General features: G+C 41.0%; 1 protein-coding gene across 3 annotated transcripts in view; it reads left to right on the plus strand.

Moving 5' to 3' along the window:
• Window positions 1-17,637, plus strand: part of GRM3 (glutamate metabotropic receptor 3) — a 104,337-nt gene that overhangs the window by 81,946 nt on the left and 4,754 nt on the right. For all 3 annotated transcript variants that reach the window (XM_064702976.1, XM_064702977.1, XM_064702974.1), the window contains 2 exons: window positions 11,272-12,338; window positions 15,820-15,994. In XM_064702976.1, coding sequence (XP_064559046.1) covers window positions 11,272-12,338; window positions 15,820-15,994 — 1,242 coding nt within the window. The remainder of the gene's footprint in view (window positions 1-11,271; window positions 12,339-15,819; window positions 15,995-17,637) is intronic.

The following is a 17,637-nucleotide window of genomic DNA, read 5'->3' on the forward strand; positions in this document are numbered from 1 at the left end:
AAGTGTATTTGTCTGAGCACATAACAAGTGAAGACAAAGAATATTAAAATTCTTCAAGGCAAGAGGAACAATTCATGCACAGGGATATCAGAGGCAGAGAAACTTCTAACAGAAATGTCCATGAAATCCCAGCTGTAGCATGGATGTAGGAGCAATCTTTGATTTGCTCTTTTGCTTTTTGCTCCATCCATGGGCAGCTCACCTGCTCTCTTTTGGGATGAAAACGGGCTCAGCACTGAGTCAGAAAGGACCATGTCTCCAAATAGAAATCCTTAAACATAATGCATGTATTTTTTAAACAAATTACCAAGATCAGTAATTTAGAAAGTAGGGTCTCCACACAAAAACTCACTCTTTCCCGAATGCATGTGAAGAACAGCTCAGAGCCAGAATCTTTGGGAAAGGGAATGGTGGCTGCAAACATCCAGTAGATGGAAAGCAGAGATTATTGTACCTCACAATCTGAAGGCACCTGCCCTCAGTCTGGTATCTGAATTTCATCTCCTAGAGTTTTGCTTTTCTTGCACAAGCCCATCTTTCTACTTGTCAATATATTAATCATCCCACCACTTCTAGAATAATGACAGATATACATCTAGCACATTTCTTGCAAGAGAAATTCATGACCATTTCTGAAGGCTGGGAGATATTCCCTTTTTAAATGTGTATCTGCAATTGCTCCTCAATTCAATGGAGGTTTCATGCAGTACATTTTTCTACTTGCTGCTATACACAGATGCCAGACAATTTGATGGAATAAGCTAAGGCAACTATTCCTTTGTACATAAGAAATATTTACCACTTCTGTGGCTGAAATATGAGACTCAGTGAAGAAAACAGCATAGTTTTATTCAGGGAGGGGAAAGCACTGTGCTCAGAGGAAACAGGGAAACTGCTGGTGTGAGAAAGCTGAGGGAAGCCCAGGCCTGAACAGAGTTCTCACACAGAATTTACCTGCTACAGAAATCCCAGGTAACTCTGTACTGAGAGAATATGAATTTTCAGGGTGGAATGTGATTCCTAAGGGCTACATCTGATATCACTATAATTCTGTGATCCAGTATTAACCACATTTGTTGTATGGGTTGGAAAACACACAGAGAGACATGAACACACACATTCACAGGAGCACTCACCCACTTTTCACTTTTGCTTAACCCAATTCTGTAATAAGAAATAATACTTGATGTATGATAGTTGAGATTGCATTTATAAAGAGTGAGCAGCAAATCCAAAATGAGTGATTTTTACACACCAAAGGGAAGAGGAACCTCCTGATGTTCTAGTAGCAGCACTGGTGAGTTCCAGCACCTACAATCAGGGGACAGCCCCAGTTCTTTTTCTTGGAGAGACTGTTACTGGCTTGTACCTTCTTGTTTTTGCATTTGTTTATTCACCATTCACAGGATGTTTTGCACAAGTTGCAAACATGCTCTTCTTTCTATAATTATGCCCTAAAAATCATCTTCCCTTCTTCCCAAGGTTTAATTTGTGTAGTGATCAGTAGCTAACCATTCATGTGCAGCTCTGGAGCCTCAAGAATCTCCCTGTACCTCTACTACAGAATTGTCCTGCTCTCTTCCTGTGGGAACACTTTCTCTGTGGCTCTAACTTTTACAAGAAGTGCTTCAAAACACCAGGACATGCCTGATCATATGCAAAAATTTATGGGGTGGGGTTGCTTGATTCTTCTAGCCCAAGCAGCAATTATGTCATTGCCTATAACAGCAAAAGGTTGTGCTTTTGTGGTTCCTTCCCTTGACATAAATAACTATACACCATATGCCCCAAATAATAGTGGTTTCTGTAAAAGTAAAATTTTTCCATGACATTTCTCTATTGCCCTGATGAAGGCAGCAGCTGATCACTGCTCTGAGTGATCAGCTGTGTCAAAGATTGCCCTGCTGTACCAGGATACATGTCTACCAGACTGTGGCTAAAAAAAAACTATTAAACTGGTATTGGGAACTGATGAAAATGTGCTGGAAAAGTTTGTTAAACTTCCTCTATTACATTTGCACATCCATTTGAATAAATAGCTAATGGCTAGTTAATGCTCCAGTAACTGAAAGAATAAAAAGCCCATCTTTAAAGGCTCTTTGGAGAAGAAATTATCTCCAGTCAGAGGAAGGTTTGAGGCAGTACTGTTAATGTCTTTTCTAGATCTCTAAAACATTTTATCAGCCTAATCCTATCAATGTGTCTCTGCTTCCACCATAAAACAGGCAAATAAATCAACATTTTCATTTTACATTTTCCCCTGAGGTCCAATGATTGCTGTTGCTGAACTGATTCAGTGGAGAAAAGCATTAGCAAAAATGATTCTGTGCTCTCAGCTTTATCTTTTATCCCTGAGAACAGAAGAATTTGCAAGTATTAATAGGACAGGCAGGTTGTGCATTGTAGCATAACACATGCAAATGAACACTGAAGATGCTGGGAGAGATGACGTGTTACCTTGGCAGCTTGAGTGTGATATTCAGGAATAACCTCAAAAGCCAAGAGTTATCCTTTTTCTGACTCTCTTTTAACTGAAATTCATTGTTGTGAGAAGCCCACTTTCCCCTCTCTGGCTGACTCAGCATTTGGTCAGCTGAGATGGACTCTGCTGAATACTGAATTAACTTGCAATTTCAGTAAATGTGCATTTCCAGCCACTGCCTTATGATATGGAAAAGAGTAAAAATAAAATCCAGGCTCATACCTTTATAAGAGAAGATGAGCATATTCAATGTATGTGGTGGGTCTTACTGAAAACATTAGTTTTATTTCACAATCAGTGGAGAAATAAAGTATTCCTTGACACACTTTTGTAGTATAACCAGAGAACTATTGATGGAGGAAGTTACCCACCTCCCTGGTGGCATCTCACATTGGCCAGAGCCCACCTTTGGAGCTGCCAATTTCTCTCCACTCTCCATAGGAGGTCTGTAAGAAAACTGCACTCCCAAAATAGACAGTCTAATTAAACTTCTGTTCATGAAATATAGGTCACTTCTTTTTCATTCACATATTATATTCCTAGAGAAAACTGGTCCACTCCAGAATCTTACACCATGTGATGTGTGAGACATTCACCTTTCCAGCTGTACTCCAATTCTTTGTCCTCCATCTGCACGTGTCAGATGTGCCCAATGCTATAACTGAGCTGGATAATATGTCTGAGCCTAAAGGTTCCTGTGCTTCACTGTGGTATTGTGTCTTCATTCCAGCTCTCCGGCATTCTACAGCTTCCTTTTTTCCACAAAATGTTCAATAAATTTGAGCTTCAATTATTTCAAATACATGCACTCCTTAGAATTCACTACTTAGGGTTTTATTTTCCTACTGCAAATACAATTTCATTTTGCAAATTACCTCATTATTAGCAATTTGTAGGGTGATTGCCTAGAGTTGTCAGTAGCTTCTTAACAAAAATAATAGCATAGAGTCATAAGATTTGCAAGAAGAGGCAATACCTTTATTAGACTTCCCACATATCTGCAAAAAAAAAAAAAAAAGAAGCTTTTGGCATAACATCTCTTTGTCATATCTTGTCTTGCATCTCGATCAGACCTTCTGTTTCTGAACTATATACTTCTAAAGAAGTGAACAAAAAGCTTTCAGCAATTACTCTGCAAATGGATAGTAATGAGGCGGTTTGCAAAGGGAAATTGTGTTTCCAGCAGGAAATAAAAACCTGATATACTAAACTCAGAGAAGAGTTGTTCCTTCTAAATAAATGGAGGTCAAATTTATTGAGCAATGGTGCTGGTGACCTAATGTAGTGACCTTGGGCCTGAAAGCTTGTGCACTTCTTCCATCTGTGAGACAAATAGGAAATACTGCCTTTCTCAGACACTTGAAATTTCTTGTATTTTGGACTGTCACAGCTACAATATTACTACTACTAAATAATAGCATTGCAGTATAAGTAATTAAATCTATGTCAGTCCACCTGATTTGGGAGTGTCTTCATATCAAGTCAATTAGGAAATAACAGCCAGAGGGTCTATTTCATGGTTCGTTTGCTTCTGATCTCTAAGGGCAAACTATCTAACTAAATTATTCAGAGCTGTGTCTGGAAACACATCTCTAATCCTTTAGTCCCCACAGAGGAGAGAATGTTTTAACCAACTTCCTTTAATATCTTAATAACTAAATCTATTCATATTTCCTTCAGGCTGACAAAGAAGGGCAAAAATATTATTAGGTATTTAACACTTCCTTAGACAGCTACAGTACAGTATTCAGTCTGGGGGTGGAATTAGCACATCATGAAACAGTGCCTCCAAAAAGAGAAACATTCATGCCCCTGTGATATAACCATGTCCTAGATTTAGTCCGAAAGTAAATTTTAGTAAAATTAAAACACATCTTCAATAACTTCCAGCTGCACCTTGTATGCACTGGAAAGAGAGGGGTAAAAGACACAGCACCAGTGCCCAGCTCTGAGGTTACATGGGAATGTCCCTCAGCCAAATGTTCAAATTAGACACAGGGCACCCATAACCCCTGAACTGGGAGAAAATCACGATCAAAAAATCAATCATGTTCTCTGAGAGAAACATTAATGTTCAGCATCTGACAGAGAACCCACCAGCCAACTCGAATTTTCCCTGGATCAAAGCATTTCAGGAGCTACCAAAGGCCAGCCCGGAGCTCACAGTTCCAGCTCCTGAGCTGTGCTGCCACCCGAAACAGTGGCCATAATTCTTCATAATGGGAATGGGTTCCCCTTGCTTCTGTGTACAAAATAGGGAGCTGGCCTGAGGGGGGAGTTAGGCAGTTTGAAGTCATGGTTTAATTTCCTTTGTAATTGCAAGTTGATTGCTGGTTTCAATTACATTGCATGCATTTTGCCTCTTGTGACAACCATTTCCTTAAGTGGATAAACTTAAATTAAAAGAATGGTATCAACTGAAAGGCATTTCTATGTTGGAATCTCAGGAATTACTCATATTAATTATCAACTTAGCAGACTTATTTAAAAAAAAAAAAGAAAAACACCTTGGATGATTTTCCATATGTATTTGTTTTATTTAAAAGTTAAACTGAAAAACTGCAAGAAACATTCTTAATTTCAGGGGAGATTGTTGGCATTTTTAAGGAGAAATACGAGTGCAGAATTTTTACATGATTTTAACTTCCATGTCTAGAAACCCAAACACTTTAAGTTTAAATCCTTTTTTTAATTATTTAATTTCCTTAAAAGAAATAAGGGCAATTTCCTAGTTTTCTTAAAGAAGGTTTGTAACTTAGCATCTATTTCATTCTCCCCACATCCTAAAGACCACTTATGCCCAAGAGCTGCACAAGCAAGAGGACAACACATACCTGGAAATGTAAAACATTGAGCTCGAGGCAAAATTCACAGGAAAGGTAGCCTGGGAGTTCTGTGCTCAGACAGGCTGAGGATAATGAGGATAATGACAAACTGAAGGAATTATTCTCATTTTTCAGATCCTTCTTATTTTATTTTGCAAATGTTCCTCATACCTGCTCTGAGGTACTGCAGAGAGCTTGGACAGGCTGCACCCCTTGGTGCTCCAGCTGTGAGCCTTTCTGTCCCTGACTTTGGTGCTATTCATCTCACTTGACTCCAGATACTTAAATAGTGGGTGTATTTCACATAGTCACACTCCTGGTGGTCAACAGAAAAAGGACAGTTTGGCTGGGCTATTCTAGATATCACTCTAAAGTGAGCCCTAGAAATACTCAATACTCATTCTCTTTTGTAGGACACAAGTTTGGGGATAACTAACTCATCCGCATTTATCCCTTGGCACATCTTTGCAAAAAAAACATTTCTGTATCTGACTAGTGCAAAAGTTGTGGGGGGTCTACAACTAGTTTTAAAACTCTCTACAGCAAGTATCTAGCCTAAACCGTAGACCTGAATGGAAAATCTGTAGACATAGATAGGAAAATTAATTTTTAGTGGACTAATCAGCCTCATTTGTCTCATTCATTTCTTAAATGAGAAGAAGCAATGCTGCCTATGACCCAAACCCATCCAGAGACAGTAGTGCAGAGGTTAAAAGGGCTGGTCTCTGTGGAAACTGGTATTTTGTTAATTGTGGAGAGGTACAATCTAGTGAACCCTACACTCTGATCTTTCCCCATACTAACTTCTAAATTGCCAAATTTCAATGTGCCTTCTGTCAATCATGTATGAAACCAGCTGTGCTGTGCTGAAGCTGAAACAGGAGTGGGTGCATCAGGTCTCTGTTGCTTGGTCTAAATGTTCAGCCAAGCAGAAATAAGTCGCTTTGACCTCAACAAGGCATATCAAGCTAAAAATAAAAGAGAATTAAAAGAAATGTTCATTCTCAGGGTCTTTTCTGATACTTTTCAAGATAAGGCATCCTACACACAGATGAGCCTGTTGGACAAACACAACATGTCCTGTTATATTATTATCTAGGCTCTCCATGAAAGTGTTTTTAAAAGGCAATGCCCTCAATACGTAACAGGAAGAGTAGGGGGGATTAAAAAATAACTATATTTTTCTGTTACATAAAAAAATTTCTTATTTTTCAACCTTTAATCAGGAGTTTGGAGCTTTTGCAGCACCACCTAGTGAGACTAAGGAGGTTTTACTCAACTTTCCAGAAACTCCAGCCTGCTCCCTCTTTACTTTTCCATTTCTATTTAATCATGATCTCCTCACAGTCTTTGGGGCCAACAAGCTCTGGAAGAAGGTACCTTCAGTGCACCCAATAGCCCTTTTTACATCCCTTTCTGAACCACATGAAATCTCCCAACTGCCAAGCTGAAAAGCTGCAGTGCTTTCATCAAGCCTTGCTATTAATCAATTGCCTCCCAGCTAGTGAGCTGCGCCTCTGTGATCTGTGCCTTGTTCAGAAATAATGCACTCTGCAAACAAAGAACAGAGGCATGTTTCAGTGGACATGAAGAATGTTCTTGGATTTAGGGATATCTGTCATCATTCCTACAAGGAAATGTTACTGAAGATGTTTTCTACAAGACAGCATCTACACACTCAAATCTGTGCCAGACACATGAGAGACTCCATGCAAAATATCTTTCCTGGCCCAAAGATGCTGCTGACAAACAAAACCCATCTGATTCCAAGCCAGTTAAGATGACAGACATCTTTCCCTAGGCTGCTCAGCCTCTTAAAATATTTCCAGTGCCTAATTAGGATGAAAACTGATTTGTTTTTCTCATCTATTCATTCCTCGTTAAAAAATGCTGGAACTGAAGCATTGTGCAGAATTAGAAGTATTTAAATATATTTCTCATATTGCTTCTTCAAATAAAGGTTTTGCCCAAAAATAAAATAAATTTCCCCTCCAGAACTTCCTTTCTGAAATTTTTCATGTCACCAAGAGCTGTACATCACTGACACCAAAAATATTAAAGATTTCTAAATAAAAGAAACTCACCTGCTTCCAATAGCAGATAAGCACATTTTTGCAAGTTATATGAATGTTGGAAAAATTGATCCCACTTAGGAAGATGGAAAAAAATTACATTATTCGCTACATAAAAGCTATGATGTTATTTTATGTTCTTATCTGTATCTGCTACTAAAACAGTCATAAATCTGCAGTTATTCCTCTCTTATCTGAAGCTGAGGGAGTTTGTCCTCCCCTTGCGCAGTGGAATCCTCTCGTCCAGTAGGATTTTTCCAAGGAGCTGACAGACTTCAGCTGCCTGCATCTTGGGGGTTCCAAATATTTCTGCCTTCTGCCCTCCTGCTCTTATAAATGCCACTGCTGCTGCACCTTCATTGCTGAAATTCTGCAAGCTGGAGCACAAAGCATCTCTGCTTTAGGTCTTTTCTAATTATCCTTTCTTTTCCTTGATAACTTCTTCTACAAAATTCCTCTTGTATAAGTGCTTTACACAGGACTAACTCATTTCATGAAGTGCAAGGGAAGGAGAAGATTCAAAGGCTCAAAGGAGGCAAAGTTCATTTTGTCACTCAGCCTCTTAGCTAGCAGGTGATGAGATCCAGGGACTCTCGTCTGTCCTCTCCCAAGGGATGGATGTAAAAGAGCTGAGCTACAACTCTGAAATAGACCTGCCAGAAATACCTGCTATAAAAATTGTAGGTTTCTCAGGTCTAAAAACTGAGATATATGAAAGAATTTGCAGAGTGACTTATGATAGCCTGACAACATCTCTGGGAAAACCAATTTGCAAAAACTCTTATTTTTACTCTAAAACATAAGATCCTGCCTTCTTGTGATAAGCATCTTTCTTGCCTATAAACATCTTAATTTTATGATTATTATTGCATCATATTTTGTGAAAACATTACTTTTTGGAAGTGTTTCTACAGGATCCAGAACATGTTGATAAATGATACGTTAAAATGCCTTAGTGATTTTATTTGCAATCAGTGGGTATATTAATTGCTGCCACCCAGTGGGCTCATTTGTAGGCTTTGGCTCACCATACTATAATTTAATACATCATTGTTTGGTTAAATGATTTCATCCTTTCCATCTGAAAGTGGGTGATTTATTTTCCTCTATCAGCAGCCACTAAAAATGAACGTTTCAAGCTGCAAGCTTTGGTTAACTTAGAACATGTTGTCCTACAAAAATCTTTTGTTTCTTGTAGCGTGGGAACAGCATTATGGAAGGCAATTATACTTGAGCTTCAAGCTAACTCTGTGTGAGATTACCTGCTTTGCCTTGTGAACCTACCTGCAAAATCTAAGGAAAATACTTTTCTCTATTTAAATGCCAAATATTCTCTCAGAACTTCTATAAGAAGTTGTTAAACATGTTATGGAGAGGGAATTCTTTCCTGAAAAGCTCTGGTGTTTCAGACCCTCAGGTAACTTGCACTGGGATGCTTGTGGCCTTCAAGCTATGCCCTTGACAGGAGATGTCAAAGAAGGAGTTTTCACTTTGTCTTCCTGACCTGCAGCCCCACTGGTGCCAGCAGCAGTCAGAGGCTCTCAGCCACCTCAGGAGCTGGCCTGGAAAACACTGAAGTGAATAAACTGGCTCTTAAAGCTGGGCTGCTGTGTTAAGAGCTCCTACAATCTATATAAGTGTTATGAATAAGGAAATAAGACACTGGCAATGACAGCACATTATTGAGGAGCTGTTAAGTGCTGCATTATGATTTCGTTTTAATGCTGCTCCTGGATGAGGGAGCTTGCATGCCTGGGCATGAGGAGGAGGAGGGAGAGGAGGAAAGCTGCTTCATGTTCTTCTTGTTGACCTATATTTTGAATTTATCTACCTGTTTAATTTAGAGCATGTCAATTCCAGCAGAACTGCCCATTTGGGGGAGGATTGTGCTGCTCTTAATTTTTGTGCTCTCAGAGGTCTTGTTGGACTACAAAGTGTTACACCTAGATGCCAAAAGTGACCAAAAAAAGGATAAAATAAACTTCTTACAGATTCCTGGGCTACCCAGTCCTAATTTGTGCAGTACAAGGAAGACATGGAGCTCCTGGGGCAAGTCCAGCAGAGGGGTATAAAGATGACAAATGTGCTGCAACATTTGTTTTATGGGGAAAGGCTGAGGGAGTTGGGCGTGTTCAGCCTTCAGAAGACACAGCTGAGAGGGGACCTCATCAGTGTGTGGGGGTATCTGAAGGGAGCCAGGCTCTTCTCAATGGCAATAAGACAGAGGCAAAGACAGGAACTGCAACACATGAACATGAGAAGGAACTTATTTTGTGTGCAGTGACTGAGCACTGGCACAGGTTGCCTGAGAGGGTGTGGAGCCTCCCTCACTGGAGATATTCCAGAGCTGTCTGGATGAATCCTGTGCCATGTGCTCTGGGATGGCCCACTTGAGCAGGGGATTGGATCAGAGGCTGGTCCCTTCCTACCTGAATTATTCTGCAATTCCATGATTCTGAAATCCTGCAAACCAAGTTTTCCACCACTGTGGCTGACACAGCTGAGGAGGGGAGGAGCAGGAGAGGGCAGGGATGAGAACAAGAAGAGTCTTGACTCAGAAGACTCAGAAGACTAAATTTGCAGGTGGCTGTAAATTATATTCCAACTTTGCCCTACAATAAGAAGAAATCTGGGAGGAAATGCCCTCCAAGTGCAACACCTGAGGATGCTCAGATCACAATTTCAACCCTCCAGCTGGGACTTCTATGCCAATACTCAGTGTCCCTTTTACTGACCTTAGCTAGATTCCTGCAAAATAAGGTAATGCTCTACAGGAATAAAGGTGAAAGAAGTTGGCCTCAGTGTTTTAAAGAAGCTAAAATAAATCCACCAGAAGAAATCCAAAGTATCTGGAGATTGAAGTGGAGGAAGGTATTACACCCTTATACGATATTGCTCAAGCTCAAGCACAGTATGGGCACAGAGGCAGGGAAAGAGATTTATTCCAGCAATGACAGTGGAACCACTTCTGTGGCCAAAGACACTGGGAAATAAAATCACCTTTATTGTTCATCAATGGTAAAAAAAATCCTTTTGCTTCCTGCCTGTAAAGCTTTTTACCTTTGATGCTACAATAAATGACCAATAAATCACAGGGTAAATGCAATTTCTTCCCAGATTTTTAATATTTCTTCATTCCCTGGGTAAGTCTCAGCTGGAGGAAAAACAAAACTCTGCAGAGCTTACCAGTTAGAAGTGTTGCAATATTGAATTCACAGAAAGTCCCAGATTCAGTTTGAGGTTTGATCATCTGCTCTCCAAACAAGATACAGGACCAAAGCAGCATGTGCTAGGGACCTCAGACCATACAAGAAATATCAGAAACTGGTAAAACTGAAGCAAAATAGAAGGTATTCAAAACTTCTTACCACACAGGGAGAAGAGAAAAAGACATAGAAAGAAATTTGTGAGGATTTCACAGTTATTTCTCCATCATCCTAAAATTATTCCTCTATTCAACTGCATTCCAGACTGTTGGCATCAAAACTGTCATTTAATGACCCAACTGTTTAACTTTTTTTATATCATGGCAGCCAAGTTTCACCAAAAAATGCTGAGACTCAGGAGCAGACCTCTTTCTTTCGAGAGAAAATGTGAGAGGCAGCAGAGATGCATACTGGGAGAAATAATTAGGAAACTGCTTCATATCCAAGACAAAATAAAGTAAGGACATTGGTTATCTTAGATTTCTAAATGTAAAGTGGAGTTCCATTACCTGAGCTCTTCTTCCAAGTTCAAAACTGAGACAGACACAAACCTCTTGACTTACTGTTGAAAACTGAATTGTGTTCTATAAACAGGTGCCTGTGCTTGCCAAAGGGCTGGAAAAAATATCATGTGTAGCTTTGGTAATAACATTTCTCTATTTCTTTCTTTTTTTGTTTTTCCTCAGCTCCATTCAACCCTCCCAATGACGCAGACAGCATGGTCAAATTTGATGCCTATGGAGACGGGATAGGACGATACAACGTGTTCAATTTCCAGTTCACTGGAGACAGATACTCCTACGTGAAGGTTGGTCAGTGGGCAGAAACTTTGTCACTGGAGGTAGACTCTATCCACTGGTCCAGGAGCTCTGTCCCTGTCTCCCAGTGCAGCGACCCCTGCGCTCCTAATGAGATGAAGAACATGCAACCAGGAGATGTCTGCTGCTGGATTTGTATTCCCTGTGAAACCTATGAGTACCTGGCTGATGAATTCACTTGTGCAGACTGCGGACCTGGAAAATGGCCCACAGCTGACCTGACTGGCTGCTATGACCTACCAGAAGACTACATCAAGTGGGAAGATGCTTGGGCAATAGGTCCTGTCACCATCGCATGCCTGGGCTTTATTTGCACTTTCATGGTCATTGGGGTGTTTATCAAGCACAACAACACGCCCCTGGTCAAAGCCTCTGGCCGTGAACTGTGCTACATTTTGCTCTTTGGGGTCTTCCTGTCTTACAGCATGACCTTCTTCTTCATAGCCAAGCCCTCTCCAGCCATCTGCACCCTCCGCCGTTTGGGGCTGGGAAGTTCCTTTGCCGTCTGCTACTCCGCCCTCCTGACCAAAACGAACTGCATCGCCAGGATATTCGATGGCGTGAAGAACGGTGCTCAGAGGCCCAAGTTCATCAGCCCCAGCTCTCAGGTGTTCATCTGCCTGAGCCTCATCTTGGTGCAGGTGGTGGTGGTGTCCGTGTGGCTGATCCTGGAGGCGCCGGGCACCCGGCGCTACACGCTTCCCGAGAAGAGGGAGACTGTCATCCTGAAATGCAACGTCAAAGATTCCAGTATGCTGATGTCCTTGACATACGATGTCATCCTCGTGGTTTTATGCACTGTGTACGCCTTCAAAACCAGGAAATGTCCAGAGAACTTCAACGAAGCCAAGTTCATCGGTTTCACAATGTACACAACGTGCATCATTTGGCTGGCCTTTCTCCCCATATTTTATGTGACATCCAGTGACTACAGAGTAAGTCTTTGGACATCTGTTTCCATAAATCATATGCAACACTTTAAAGGACCATGTCCGCATTCACTAAAGGCTTTTTCTCACTTCTTTTGGCCCTGGGTCCCTTGCAAACAAGTTCTCTTTCAGTGTTACCAGATTTTGGCTCACCATACTATAATTTCAAAAATAGAAGTCAGAGTTGGAAGGGATTAATACTATTAATCTGATTGCAATAGAGGTGTAACATATGGATTAAGTATTCATTTGGGTTCATCACTATCTGAAGTCACAGCCCTAAATGACCTAAAATCAGTCATAATGAGTTATTTGACAGAAATTGAGCTTAAAATAAAATCTATATTAACTAGTCTCCTCTGCAAAACAATCTGCTATTAAAATGTGGTATTTCCTTCAAATAAAAATATTAAGATCAAATTTCAAAATTTTCTATGAAACAGGGTTGTTTAAAAAAAGTTCAACAGACATTCTATTTAAGTACAGAACTTTTTATTCTTTCTGCTCTTTATAAAACACGTACCTCACTGAGCAGCAAATATTGGTCAGCCTTCACTAGCAAACTTTAGAAACACTAAACTGTTTAAATTGTCAGATAGTGTTGCAAAGCTTTAAGTTCAATAAAATCGTATTTTTGAAGAGAAGGAAATTGTCTCAGAAAAAAGATTCAGATCTGCTCCACTGGAAATCTCACAGTTATTACGATGTGAGAAGTGACTGTGGGAGTTGGCCCTTGCAGCAGTTTGCAGAGAATTAGTTCAACTTTCTGCCCAGAAGAAAGGTAGATTACCTTAGGGGGATGTTATTGCCAATAGTGTGTACATGAAACAGCATATGAAACTGTGGAGTTAATAATGTCACTTAACATATTTTTGATGTGGCCACCCTGGAATAATATATTTAGTACTATTTTACTCATCTGGAAATGTACTGAAATGTACTGAAAACCTCTAGAAAACAAGGATAAGTAACAAATGACGCAGAGAGACATGCAGAGTGACAGTAAAAGAGCTAAATATATTTAGTCTAGACAAGAGTAAACCCAGGGAGACGTGATCACAGACCATAAATAATTTCAAGGCAACAAAACGAGAGGAAGGGATTATTCAGTCTCAGGAGAAGTTAGAATAGCAAGTAATGGATTGAAGTTAATGAAGGAAAAGTTTAAGGAAGGCACTAGGGAACAGCTCTGGACACCCAAAGCAATCAGAACGACAGACACAGGAGGAGGGAAACATCAGTCCAGACAGTCACATGAGTGGGCAGTACAGACATTAATGGCCAAGAGGAGCATGACTTGATTGTTCAAGCAGAATTTTTCAGCTTTATCTCCTGAGTGGAGTTTTCAAAACCACTTGTAGGAACTGAATTTATATACAAGGTTCCAAACAAACCAACTCAAGTACTACAAAAAGAGCAGAAAATGCTTTTAACTTCTTTTTGGTACTTTCATGACAAGTCTACACTTCTGGGGTACCTTTGAAAAGCCCAAATTTAATTTCCATGTGGTGTCACATGTTGACTCTGAAAAAATTTGTGCCATCCTAACGTAGCCCTAGTCTGTTAGCATGACAATAAACAGCCTTAGAAACAGCCCCACTCAGCCAGGAGTTATCTGCAAATTTGGTAAGGATACACTTGGTCCCTATATCTATGTAATTTATGGTGATATTGCATAACACTGGTCTAAATATGGACACCTGAAGGACACCACTTGTCACTGATGCCCATCAGGACTCCAAGCCATTGTCCTCTGGGTGTGACCATCCAACCAATATCTTATTCACCTAACATCAAATCCATACCTGTCCAATTTAGAGAGAATGGTGCTGGGGGGCACCTATCAAAGGCTTTACAGAATCCCAGATAAATGCCATCTGTAGCCCTTGGTGAAGCCATAATGGCAGTCCCAAAACTGTTCCTCCCTGTTCTCCATGTGCCTTAGCATAAGTCATGGTCTAGTGGGATTCCCTCCACCCTGCCAGCACACCAGCCCAGTCTGTGAGGCCGGGTTACACACTGAACCACCAGAGTGACCTGGATTAAAAGGAACCCTCTGGGATGGAGCTATTTTTAACCCAGATCATTTAATTGATTGAGTGTATAATTATGCCAGCACAGCTGAGCTGCTCCAGGCAGCATAAACACTAGGAAAAGCAGCGTGGGGGAAGAAGGCTTTGATAGTGAAAGAAACATAACTTGAAACAAAGGAAAATAAAGGTAGCTTCATTTACTCTTGTTTTATAAGAAAATTCCTTTCTTGTCTTACCCATACAGCACCAGTTCAACATCCACCTGACCTGACAGCACAGTTCTGTGGACAAAAGGCAGAGAGGTGAAGGAGAATGTGAAGCTAAGGCATTCCTTTATCATGCAGGCTCTGTTGGATCTTCCATGTTCACTCACCCTGTGAAAGCTGAGCACATTCCATGGTGCTTGCAACACCCACAATCTGCAAAGAGTAATTATTAAATGACCACATTAATTATCCTCATTGATGACAAAACACCAGTTGTGCTCAGTATATAAATAAAGCAACAATGTCCATTCCCTACTCTGTTTTCCAATTTGCGCCAATTATTTCTGACAAGGAGATATGAGAAGCATTCCCATGGAAGAAGGCTAATCTCAAAGAACTGCTGGAGTATAACTAAGGAAAAATGAGCCATAGATGTATAATCGTTCAAATTAAGCAACAGAGTTTAAAACACTTTAATTCAACATCTTAATTAAGGAATCTGCTTGAAAGAAAAGAATATAAACTGAAAATGAGGCAGTAAACTGGCAGCTAGTTATACTATTGAATAAAAAGAATAAAAGATAGAAGATGCCAGCAAAGCTACACTAACAAATGCCCCAAGGCAACTATTCTAAAATCCTGAAGCCTTACAAACAATTCATTTCTGAGCCCAAAAAGAGATGTCTCAAAATCAGGACACCTTTCAGACCCAGTCTGAAAACAGTCACCAGATATGTTCTTTACTCCAAATCACACATATATTTCTGCAAGGGCTTACTCAATTCTCTGATTAGGACTGGAGCTAGAGACCAAACCGGTTTTCAGATGGGTGCTTTGCATGAGACAACTGATGTTAACCCCCACAATGTACACCCTGTGTGAGCTGGTTCCCACTGTTGCCAACATGGCTCAGATATTGCATGACAAGCACTGCAGAGGGTTCTCTCATCAAGTTAGAGATCAGGGGTAGGAGAGAAAGAGAGCAGATCTATCCTTTCTGTACGAAAACAAAGGAGAACACAATTAATGACATTGAGATGCAGACACAGGGCACTACCAGCATCAGCATCTCATTCCCATGATAGTGGGATTGTGGATGATAAGGATGCAACAGAGGCTCACACCAACCTGCACAATTACAAACTCCCAAGACAGTGGTTCATGCTGCTATGTAATAATGTTTCTAATATTTGGCATTTCAGAGCTCTCCATACTGAAACCCAGTGCTTTGTGTCCACTCTCTCCTAGGTGCAAACCACCACCATGTGCATCTCTGTGAGTCTCAGTGGCTTTGTCGTGCTGGGCTGCCTGTTTGCACCCAAAGTGCACATCATCCTCTTCCAGCCCCAAAAGAACGTGGTCACTCACAGACTCCACCTCAACAGGTTCAGTGTCAGTGGCACCGGGACCACTTACTCCCAGTGTAAGTAACAAATCTGCCACCTTTCTGTGGGGGTGTGCTGGGTTTGGGTAATGACAAGGCGGGCTCAACTATGTAATATTGTAGTATTTGCAGGGAAAGCCCTGACAAAGGGGAGGGAATGATGAGGAGGACTCCATCTTATCAGAAAGCTAATTAATTTATTTATTATACTGTATTTTAATTACTGTATGATACTATATTATTCTATATTATATTTCTGTATTACTTTACATCTAAACTGAATCTGCCAAGCACTTCACTGCCCTCATCTCATGAGTGTCACCCAACAGTCCTGACACACACACAGACACTCTTGGCCCTGACAGGCCAAGGAAAAAAAACACCATCACTCTGGGCAAACAATCTCAATATTGCATTCTACTTTTGCACAAACACAGGCACAGCAAATGATAAGAATTATTTTTGCTTTCTCTGAGGTTCAGAGATTGTGAAACCCAGAGATATTCTTGGGAAGAATTGTGCCTTGCTTTTCTCTGTGAAGAGAAATGTGGCGACAATGTAATCCTGTGAAAGCATCACTTCCTTTGTGTCTGGAGAGGAAAACTCATCCTCCTGGCATGGGGTCAGCTCAGAGCCTGCTCTGGGGCTCACTGAAGTCAGCAGAAAGTTTTTGCAGGCCCTGGCTCCAGCCTAGTGCACACACCAAGCAGCCCCCGTGTCCCACTGTGGCTCTGGCAGTGTGACAGGAGCAGATTGCCTCGGAGGATTCCTGTCAGAGCAGCACACTGACGGGATCTGGGCCACAGCACAGCGTGCTCTCAATGGCTCATCACCTGCATTATAAGGAAAGGCTCCAAGTCTGCAGAAAATGCATCCAAGAGATGCCATAAGCTGCATCTGTATGCAGAGCGTGATCAATGGCCTTTGTCAGTGCCACAGCCTGGAGAAGCAATCAGTGTTCTGTTGCAAGGACAACTCATTTGCTCTGATTCCCTTCTTCCCTTCATCTTCACTCTCTTCATCACAAGCTGTGATTTTGTTTTGAGGCTGTCACTGCTTTTCTGGGTGAGTTTCTCAGAGAGTTTTATGGATTACAAAAAAAAAAAAAAGGTCACCTGTATATTTGTTTGGGATTTTTTCTTTGTCTAGCTTAACTAACTTAACTCATCAAAGATGGGAGCACACAGCACCCCATCTACAGAGCTCTCTGGACAGCATGTCCACCCTGGAAATCTAATTGAAACTCACACTACAACTATAAAGAGGAAGGGAATAATAAACAGAGGAAAGGGGGGTCACAGAGCAAGGCTTTTCCAGCATATTCACAATAACAATAGCCTGAGGTTTTTGAGTGTCACTTAAATTTCAAAATTGTCTCAAGCACTTCAGATTTCAGACAGAGCATGGCAGCAATTTCAAAATTGTCTCAAGCACTTCAGATTTCAGACAGAGCATGGCAGCAATTTGGCACCCTCCTGTGTATCACATTAGCGGGATTAGGAAGTGAAGGGATCCCAGCCATTCCTGGCTCTCCCACCCCAAAACACTCTGCAGGAATTCCCAGGGTCCCCTAACAAGAAATCAGCCATCTGGCTCTATAGGTCCCCGGTGTCATCAGCCAGGGCTGCATCCGGTCCTGGCACCAGAGAGCAAACACTCCTTGCTGTTTTGGAGAATTTAAT

The sequence above is a fragment of the Zonotrichia leucophrys genome, chromosome 1A (assembly GCF_028769735.1).
Source record: "Zonotrichia leucophrys gambelii isolate GWCS_2022_RI chromosome 1A, RI_Zleu_2.0, whole genome shotgun sequence".
NCBI classification, from domain to species: domain Eukaryota; kingdom Metazoa; phylum Chordata; class Aves; order Passeriformes; family Passerellidae; genus Zonotrichia; species Zonotrichia leucophrys.